Genomic DNA, 11,017 nt, shown 5'->3' with positions numbered 1-11,017 from the left:
CCCTCTAACCCCAACACTGTTTATCCCTCCCCAATTCACTGTGAACACGCTGACGTAGAGACGCCATTGGCTGTGGAAATTAGAACCGATTTTCTACCAATGAGCTTGAATTATTGTACAGCTGCACAATGTTTGGGTATCGGGTGTCGACTCTAAACACAGGCAGAGGGTGAGTCAACATGTCAGTCAGCCTTTTTCAATGATAGGAAGGGATTTACAATGGTCTTGTAACAATGTTTTAATACAGAAATCTTACCTATTGTACCTTATAGAATAAGGCATTGAACATTCTGAAGAACTGAAGGCATTCTAAAACAGGAATTATAATCATTTTATATAGTGTTATACATTAGTACAAATACATATCTTCCAGTAACATTCTCTGTGTTGAACACTGTTGACATTTTTTTTTCTCATAAATAATGATTTCAGGTAAAGGAAAATAAAAACAATGAATAAAATAACAGTTTTTTGCATTCAGGTCCTGGGTAAATAATGGACACTTTACACAGAATAAAACATGAGTAGTCATTGTGTGTACAGTACAATGAACAACTGTTTTTTCTGACAAGAAAATACAGTTTTGAAAGTGACTAAGAGAAATACCTGCCATAGTTTCAGTACATTTAGTACTTATAGCTGTGCAGACAGTGGTTCGGTGGTACAGTTAATCCACAAGCAGATGGATAAAAACACTGACATGCATAGTATTATTTGCTCAATAAACAGGGACTTACGTCTAAAGAACACACAGGATTCCATAGAAATGGCAGGCAGGGAATTGACAGAGATAGGGATGCACACCAATACAATGAAAGAGAAGTTATAACACATATTACATCCGTGTTTCTGTTCAATCTCTTTTGTAAACTGTGACCTTCGTGAATTCAGCTCTTAAAGGACAACACCAACATTTTGGGAAGACTTACCCAGACTTAGACGAGATGTTCGATTTCATTTTCATTTTTGTGCATTCACTGGCTCAATTTCCATCTTAGCAAAACCTGTTAGCTTAGCAGCCTATTAGAGTCAGTAGCCTACCTCCATCTTGTCTGGGTAAAGTCGGAAAATTTCCAAAAATGTTGGTGTTGTTTTCCTTGAAACAAATACATAATTTGTGATACTTTACAGTAGTGCAAACTGTCCAGTGTTTCAGAAGTTTCCAGTGAAGGACATACAGTACAGTAAAGACAGAATAGTCTCGGTCCAGTCTGGAAGCTCCTTCGGTTCGCTCTTGTTTAATCATTTAACCATTTGTTTTCAAAGCAGACAGTACAACTTTTATATCAGCAGGGAGACAAAGAAATTACAAAACACAGAGAAATGGACCCCCACCCTCAGAGGGCAGTCCAGCTATAGTTAATGCTGTGGTGTTCACAGTACAGACAATTTCACAGGCACAGATTAAGCCTAGTCCTGGACTAAATTAAGTTCTGTATGGTCAGTCTCTATACAAAACACTATTTAATCCAGGACTAGTCTTAATCTGTGCCTGTGAAACAGACCCTTTTTTTTTTAATACCCTTGCCCGCTACTTTCCCTTTGGGTTCTGTTGGATGAGTTTACCCCGGTGGTACTTCTGCCCAATCCCATACGGCACGTGGGCGGCAATGGTGCCCAGTTCCTGAGCCCCCGTGATGTGAAACATCTGGTCATCAAAGAAGATGTGGGGCCGGATCTTCTCCAGGAGCGGGCCCTTGGGGGCCCCGGCCAGGAAGAGGGCCTCGTCCACCTCCAGGCCCCAGCTCCGGAGGGTCTTCAGGACCCGGGCCCCGGAACTGGCCGCACTGCGGGCCGTCACCAGGTAGGTCCGCACGGGGCAGTTGATCCGCTCGTTCTTGGTGTAGAACTTCCGCTGGAGCTTTCCGAGGGCCTCCAGGAAGCACTTCAGAGGGCCCTGAGTCAAAGGTCAAAGGTCGTGAATATGAGCCCTTACAAGTTCCTTTCTTTTTTATTTATCAGTCTCCTTATGATTTCATACAGACTGCGTACAAGATTACAAGTTGTATGTTGCTCTGGATAGAAGTGTTAAGAGTCCAACGTAGGCTGGAACTGGAAATAATCAGTGTTATTTATTCTGCAAACGGGGAGTCAGTTGTATGAAGTAAAGATTATAATAAATTTTAAAAAATTATTTGATTGCTTTATTCATCATTCATTTCATGAACACAAGGCATGAAAAATCAATTCTAAGAACAGGAAAAAAGTTATGCCAGGAATTGTATTTGAAGCAATGATATGTCTCAACCACAGTCACACGTGTGAAATCCAAGCAGAAATCGGACTCAAGGGAATGGCTGTAGTTTTCTGGTTTAAAGTTTTTCACCGCTGTATTTGAATACCTTCAGGCTATTTTTGGCTTTATCTTGCTGCTATGACAGAATAAAACATTTTTGTGGTGAACTCTTTGTACAGTATGTATCCTTAATTTATTCTCCCAGATCAATGCTCATGATATATGACTCATGCTAGTTTCAGATGAGACTGGGCCGGGGGTACTTGTGAAATAGCCAAACTAGGTGTCTTTGATTTAGTTGTTGTGTTTCGGTTACTAATGAAACCAGAACACAGAGTTGGTTGCTTCCTCTCATAGTTTGGTTGCAGGAGCAGTTTTTTTTGCTGTGGTCCTGTGTTTACGAAGAAGGCCCCGCCTCCATCGTCAATCCCACCCACTCACCTCCATTTTCTTCTAGCTTATCTAAATTTTATATACCGTTTTTATTTCCATATCTCTGTTGCTCAATAGCTGACATCATCAATGAAAAGCCTTTCCATGCTTGACCCTGGTTTTTGAATTGAGTCTTGTTTGGCTTGTTGTTTTTGTTTTGCTGTAGTTAGTCTTCACCTCCGCCATTGCAGAAGCCACTGTATCTACTGAAGCATGTTCCCTTGTCTCACCACCTACAGGCTATGCAGGCATATCCATCCCTCTCCACACAGAAAAGTGTCACGCCCAGAAGCATCCCAACCACATTACAGAATAGCGAAATAGGACCACAGACTCAGCAAATGTGCGCAAATACACAGATTCCCAGTGCATCATAGACATGGCTGGATATGAGTTATTTCATAACCCATACAGCATGTCTCTAACCACCGGAGCCGCTGAGCAGGCGTGGGACTCGCCTTGGCCAGGGGCAAGTTCTCGAACTCCTTCTCGTGCTGGAAGAAGGTGTCCAGGCCGTGCTGCTTGACGATGATCTCGGACTCGTCGGAGAAGAGCACGGCGTCGCCGTCGAAGGCCACCCGCAGCTGGGTGTCGCTGAGCGGGTTCTCCTTCCGCGTGGTGAACATGGTGGCGGCTGCAATCCCTGCGGCGGCACGGGGGGGAATTCATGGTAAATGTATTTATCCAAAGCGCTGTAAAATTGATGCTTCTCATGCACACACACTGACACACTGACGGCGATTGGCTGCCATGCAAGGCACCGACCGGCTCGTCAGGAGCATTCGGGGGTTAGGTGTCTTGCTCAGGGACACTTCCACACACCCAGGGCGGGAATCGAACCGGCAACCCTCTGACGACTTCAACTAAATGGTATTTATCCAAAGCGCTGTACAATTGATGCTTCTCATTGCATTACATTACATTACATTAATGGCATTTGGCAGACGCTCTTATCCAGAGCGACGTACAACGAAGTGCAATTCTCATTCTCATTTGAACTGGAAACCTCCTGAGCTAATATCTCGCCACCAAATAATTGCTGTTTACAACAGTGATGTCGGGAAGGACATCGCTGGGCCTATACCTTGAAGCAGGAGGGCTACAGCGGCAGACCCACACCACGTTCAACTGGTCAGCAAAGAACAGGAACATGAGCCTACAGCGGGCACGTTATCACCAGACCTGAATGATTACAGATTGGAAAAACATCGCCTGGTCTGGCAAATCTTGATAACTGCTCTGTCATCCAGGTGGTAAGGTCATCATTTGGATAAGAAAAAAACCCAGCGTAATGAATGCATCGTGCCTTGTGCTAACATTGCAGGCTGGCTCTGGTGGTGTAATGGTGTTTGGGATATTTCAGTGGCAGACACTAGGTCCTTTAATACTGACTGAGCATCATTTGAATGCCACAGCATTGTTGCTGCTCATAGGCATCCCTTTTTGGCCACAGCATAGCCTTTTTCTAGGCTTTGTGAGAGGAACAAAATGGCTACCTTCTCCAATGGCCTCCTGCACTTTTTCAGAGTCCTTGGAGAGGTAGAGGTTGGTCATGTAGGCTTTCAGATAACCAATCGGACTTTCTCCGCCAGTCATGCAGAATCTCTCAATTGTTAAATCTAACAAAAAAGAAAAAAGAAACACACATTTCAATATCAAAGTGTATCAAAAAACAATAAATTGTATTGCTCAATTATATTTTTAGTTGTTATTTAATTATACTTGCGGATACTGTGTTACTATTGATTAACTTTTATTCTACTGACTGAATATGTTACCCTAAATAATGTCTTACCTTTAATTGTATCGTGATGGTGCTGAACAGTGCTAGGCTTGCTGTGTATGCTGCACTCATAATGTCAAATAAATTGCCTCAGAGGCTGTTCTGTTGGTCATGCTTTACTTACTGTATGTTACTGGCATTTAGCCGACGCTCTTATCCGCAGTGACTTACAATGCAAACACAACTGCAAAGATCAGGGGTGGAAGTGCAGTTACTCCCTGGAGGGGGAAGAGTACAGTCCCAACAGAGACAGCAAATGCAAGAACTACAGACTCAACTGACAATGTGTCAGCGACTCTACTGAACTAACTGCATAGAAACAAGAACAAAACTACCCTAACTATATTATAAAAAAATACATTAAATGAATAATAACAAAGGAAGTAAAGGCTCTGAAGTCACACCTAAGCAGGTGTAAGCATGAGGTGAAAGTGCTATGATTATTTTCTGAGACGCTGTTAAGAAAAAGGTGGAAATTTCAGTTCAAAAGGTAAAGGTCCTGCCCAGCATTTTATCCCAATTACTGACTGCCTGGATTAGCTAACTGGCACAATTCTACAGCCATGAGGAAGAAGTAAGTAGTGAAATCAGCTGAGTTCATGGGTGAAAGAAACATGTGGCAGGACTTTTACTTTCTGACGCCTGGTGTTTCCGCCTCTGCTACTAACAAAACAATCATGTTTGTTTGTAGTAATTAGTCTCTGCATTCAAATACTTCACGCTCTTGGCATGCAACGTTAGACTTTCACTGCTGTTTTTTTTCCTACAGAACCCACAACATAAAGTTCCCCTTCACATAACTAATATTGCTTAATTGTATTTGCAGGACACATTCTATCAAGCATTCGTTTCAGCCGAGCTGAAGCAGCCCAATGAATGGAAATGAACGAATGGCAGAGACAGTTAGACAATGAGCTGGATTCAGTCCGTTCACAAACTAAAAGAGGTCGCCCTTCCTCACGATTTGCGGTTTATGATCGCCTGGCCCCTGGCTCTCTGTCTCTCTCACAAACACACACATACACGTACAGCGTGCTGCACCTACCATAGTAATTGATACTGTTTATGAGGCGTACCCCGACTTGGGCGTGGTTGTTGGTTATCAGGACAATGTCGAAGAGTTCCTCGCTGTCTGGGTAAAGCTCCCGCAGACGGGCGTTGACGGTCATTAAGGCCTGTTCCAAGGAAACACCATCTTCAGCTGGGCACGGCTTTCGACAGCCGCCCTGAAACTCCTGCACACCAGTACTTAACTGCCATTAGGCGGACACTGTTATCATGAGCGGCCCACACACAAGTTCAAAGGTCGAGGATCAAAGTGCAGTACTTCCTGAGAAAGTGAAAGTGTAGACCCTGGGCAGGCAGCAAGTACAAGAAGTGTAGACTTGAAGGGCTTCTCAATTACCTTACTGAACATTAACCAACGCTACACAAATACAAACAAAAACAACACCGCCTTAATAAGCACCGAACAATAGCGCAACGAACCACGGACAACAAGAACAACAGGTGTTAACAGTTACACACAGTCAGTTGTGTCGGTTTGAGAGCCAAGGTGCAGTCAGGCGCATTTTTCCAAAGCCACTTATAGTTGATTAGACTAAACGGGACATTCCCCTCTGGAGAAATGTGGGGCCCATCTTATCGTGGCTACACCAGGGCTTGAACCATCAACCTTGCAGGTCCCAGTTCTATTAACTGTGGGAAGCTCATTCCACCACCAAGGACCACAGAACGAGCCAGACCTCCCAAAGTTGTAGAATGGAGGACTAGCAGGGGGGAACAGTCTGATAATTGTGAATTATATCCGTCCTTTGAAATGTAAACAAGCGCAAATATTATGCTCTGTGCTTAATGGTAATATTATGCTGATTCACCAATGCTGGTATCGTACTACTTTATAGAAATGGGTGTGTGTTTGTGTGTATGCGCAAAATATATGGCTCATTCTAACCATTAATTTTTCACCTCCTTCTTCCTTTCCTTTCCTCCTTTCCTTGCTCCTAGCTCCACCGATCGGGGAGGCAAGGAAAGGAAGTGAGAAAAGGACACAAATAACAAGAAGGATGAAAAAAAGGAAGGATAAAATAAATTATTGGAATGAGTCCATAGTCTCCTAGTTTCCTTACAGGAATGGGTGTGCCTTTGGCCCTGGGCTGTAAACCACGCAGGTGTGTTTAAGCTTTGATTAGTCTCTATGACCCAATAACCGCCTTAAGCATCGCACAGAAATGCGTCTGCTTCAGTGTCCACAACTCTAGAGTTTACACCTTACACACGCCCCCATTTTAGTGAAAGGTTAGTGTATGCTGTAAGCTATTTGTGCTTTGTATGTGCACCTGTGTGCGCACAGTAGAGAACATATGCACTTTACTTGCGACGTTGGAGTAAGCGTTTTAATACATAACATTTACATTTTACATTTAAGACATTTGGCAGGCGCTTTTAATCCACAGCGATTTACAAGTGCATAGGTTCTTCCACAATAATCTGTGGCATCGACGAGTTCTCGCTCACAATTAAATACAGTAAACGATAAAGTCTGTTGTGCAGCTAGACTTGCACTGAAGAAAAAACCGCAACGAATCTCTTGTACGGTGAAATACCTTTACGAACGGAAAGGCCACCCCAGGCATCAGCGGCTCGTCCTCGTGCTGCTGTTGGTAGGCAACGTATCGCTCCAGCCCCTCCTCTTCGTATATTTTCCTTTCTTTCACCATATTAAACAGTGTACGCGAGGATACGGCGATGGTCACTGCATGCTGAGGTTTGGGCTGCAAGCGATGCAAGAATACGTTTAGTCGTAGATAACGTGATTGTACATATACACCTTAAAATGCACGCAGAAAGAAGCAATAGCGCGGATGAAAACAAACCGCGTCTCGGACTCATACAGTAGGCTACGTCACATTGGCTTGGAAATAGCTACGGCACTCACAGGTCGGGGTTTCTTCGTAGATTTCAAGTTCTCAAAAGCAACCTTAGCTGCTGCCCAATCTGTGTCTTCTCCGTTTTCATCATTTGAATTAGAGACATCCTTGATTTCGATGGCGCTCATAATCGCGACGGTTAACAGAGATTATTATAAGAAGCGTCACTGCCGATGTTGCCCACCGAAGCTTCTGTGACAGTGCGGAAACGGGGGTACGAGATCAAAGAAAAGAAGGGGAAAAAAAGCCGGGATGGGCGTCCCTTCCCATGGTGCTCGGGGGGGTAAACAACAATAAGGAAGTGGGATAGCAACAGTTTAGAACTGTACCAAATTCTGCCTTTTTTAGATTTTCATAAAACAGCCATACATATTACATTGGTATTAAGTTATAGTGTAATTAGATTCCGTATTGATTACAATTATTGTTAGTTATAAAGTATATAATAGACAAATAGTATGTATAGTACAACGTTTTGCATGACACTGCAACAACAATCAACAAAATAATAAATAACGTGTATAATGAATTCTATATGATTGTAAATAAGAATTAAACATATTATATCTAATAGAAATGAAACATTAAATGAAAATGTAAATAGCCTAAATAAGCATTGCACTTGCAGAAGTGAACCTGCATGATAATGGTAATCGTTTTACTGTACTGCCAGCGCAATAGATTGTGTGCATGTAAAAAAAATTGGGTCTCTTACAAATTCACAAGCATACCTTAAGCTATACGGCTGGGAAGGCATCTGCAAGTGGAGACCTGTATGGTTTCAGGTTTACCGTAGTTAGATTAATAATGTAGATGCAGTACTGCGGACAATAGAACGTTTGGCCGGAGCGGTGGTTGCTTAGAAACCGACCTCGGAGGACGGACCACCTAGCGGCTTTAATTGTTCAGCACAATAACGCCAGTCATGTGAAGGTCGTGGCTCTGCTCGGCAGCTGATACGCCGGGCGCTCGGGATGTTTCGCCAATGTCAGCAGAACTCTCCGGTTACTTCTCCACACGCGGGCTTCCTGAGACATATCAGCCTCGCGGTAGGAGAACGCTGCCAAGTACTTGCTGCACTCATGCCAAAGCTATGGTTCCAATATTAAAGAAACGTTGCTTTATTCGATGCGCTGTGTATTTCAAGCAGCAGTTTGGACTCCTGGTTAGGGCTCTCAGTTTGTCATCTTATAGGGATGGGGGCGGAGGTTACTCATTAACTGCACCAGGCTATTTTCAGCTGGATAAATATTCATATTTAAAGGTACAATATGTAAGATTTTTGGTTAAAACATTGTTACAAGGGGGCACGGATGGTGCAGTGCGGTGCACTGTGTTCGCGTGGGTTTCCTCCGGGTACTCCGGTCTCCTCCCATAGTCCAAAGACATGCAGGATAAGCAGGTTAAGATGATGTATGGGTGGAACATTGTTACAAGACCATTGTAAATCCCTTCCTATCATTGAATTGACTCACCCTCTGCCTGCGTTTATAGTCCTTAAATTTGGGTTTCAAAATATACAGTTGACGACCCGGCACTCTGTCCCAAAACATTGTATAACTGTCGAATAATTCAAGCTCATTGGTTGAAAATTGGCTCTAATTGCCACAGCCAATGGCGTTTCGACGTCATCGCGTTTACAGATAAACGCTGTCGTGGTTTGAAGGTGTTTGTTGCTGCTGTTCCTCTCTTGGCCGGTAGAAGTCTGAAATGACCTATTGTAAGATTTTTCAAGCCGCCTGGACAGAGTGCATGTTATATTATAACTTTGGGAATGAACACCTGAATGAAAAATGGGATTAAATAAACTGTTCCAGTGACACAAAAGCCTGCTGAAGTGTTTTTTTTTTTCCAAAATGGAGAATGATCTGCTTTTTCGAAAGTCACTCTAGAACATTCCAAATGGGTCATCCATTTTGTGTCCCTTCTTGAGAAGCCATGTTTGTTTATTATATGCTGGCTGTAGGGGCTGCTGTGTTTCCCCCACAGGTGAAAAGGGCAATTCTGACTGGATAGGTCAATTTTGACATATTATGATATTTAGCTTTTTAAAATTCTGTAGATTCATGAAATATATACGAAACAACTTATTAGTAGTTAATTTAGATGTTTTTATTCCAGCTGTATCAAGTATATCAATAAAAAAAAAAAACTCTTAACTGCAATTTTCAATTTACATATTTCCTGTGAAAAAAATATTTTTTTCCGACTTTCCTTATGACTATAACTACCAAATTGAATATGGCTTCTTAGCCGTAATAGCTGGTAATTTACAGAAACTTGTTTTGTTATTTCCATTTCATGTGTTTTTTTATGCAGAAGAATGGTTGCATATACATATGGTTTTCAAAAAATTATCAATGAAACTAAATGTTTGAAAAACTCCTCTGAGAATGACCAACGATTGAGTCATCAGATTGAAAGAGAATTAACTGACTGAAGAAAAAGTGTTTTAGCAAATTATTCAGGAACCAATTTGAATATGCTCAGAAAAAAATAAACAAAAGTCATAATACAAAACATTTATTTGTGTCCATATTGACAGCATCAAATGTAATTTTGATTGGAGGAAATTCTCTTCACCTGTGTTACCTCCCTTTAAGGAACTGTTGCAGTGCATGCATAGCGTGGCATTAAATCTGTCCATTCCAGTGGCAACTGTGACCAGCGACACACGATGACCCTGCCTTTTGCAGCGTGATACAAAACAGCAGCTAACATCACAAGCTTTAGAGAACAGGACACACTTGTCTGAGATTTCGCAATTCAATGATAAATATGGATGGACTTTCCAAATTGTAGAATGAAATATTATTTACATTCATTATTCATACATCCTTCAAGCTAAAAATGTATCAAATACCTAAGGGAATACCTTTTTTCATTTCCATTTTGGTTCTCTTGCCAAGTGAGTGTGGCACAGGTTATGAATGACAAAATCTTTAGTTTGGTCAGTTTAATGAAGTGGTACAATCATGCCAGTTACACGTGTTTAATAGCTTGAGGAGTGTTTATTTGACTTGTTCGTATGGTGGCAGTTCTTTGTAACCTTAGCTGCTAAGCCCCCAGTTCCTTTTTCTCCAAACAACTTTGGTCAAGCTCTCCTTTTATTAAACTTTTCCCTTTTTTTCATTTTACCCTTGGTTTCCAAGTTCTTACAAAAATAAACCAACACTTGGTGTCTTTGCACAATATAATTCCCAGGTCTTCGGCAAATTGTCATTTTCACGGTTAGTACTCCAGGCATTTCTGACATGTCCTCTTCCATAAGATTGGGTTTTTGTGATATGACGCAGTTTAAAGTCGGTTCTGCCCAGCCACGTTATCTGTTACCCTCTCGTGTTTGTACATTACCGGGTTACACCTTCAGTCGTCTAATTGTGACTAAAAACTCACACGTCTGGTTAATCTCATTTTTAAGATAAGGGGTTTCTTAACGCACAGAAACAGACACACACACACACACGCATGTACATGTATGCACACACACAAGCACACGCATATGCACATGCAAACACACATGTGTACACACACATACACACATATGCACGCACATGTAAGCACACACACACATATGCATGCACACACACACATGCACACACACACACACTCACACACGCACACAAACACACACAC

The 11,017-nt window shown here is 42.2% G+C and overlaps 1 protein-coding gene across 1 annotated transcript; it reads right to left on the bottom strand.

Moving 5' to 3' along the window:
* Positions 1-222: 222 nt before the first annotated feature.
* nt5c1ba (5'-nucleotidase, cytosolic IB a) lies at positions 223-7,588 on the bottom strand. The gene is made up of 6 exons (XM_061242473.1): positions 7,390-7,588; positions 7,058-7,225; positions 5,497-5,626; positions 4,165-4,287; positions 3,127-3,311; positions 223-1,897 (listed from the first exon to the last, which is right to left on the bottom strand). Exons 1-6 carry the CDS (start codon positions 7,507-7,509, stop codon positions 1,532-1,534), a joined length of 1,092 nt encoding a protein of 363 aa, XP_061098457.1. The 5' UTR covers positions 7,510-7,588; the 3' UTR covers positions 223-1,531.
* Positions 7,589-11,017: the final 3,429 nt, after the last annotated feature.

Source organism: Conger conger, chromosome 1 (genome assembly GCF_963514075.1).
Source record: "Conger conger chromosome 1, fConCon1.1, whole genome shotgun sequence".
Lineage (NCBI taxonomy): Eukaryota > Metazoa > Chordata > Actinopteri > Anguilliformes > Congridae > Conger > Conger conger.
This window is presented reverse-complemented; position numbering and strand designations above follow the sequence as displayed.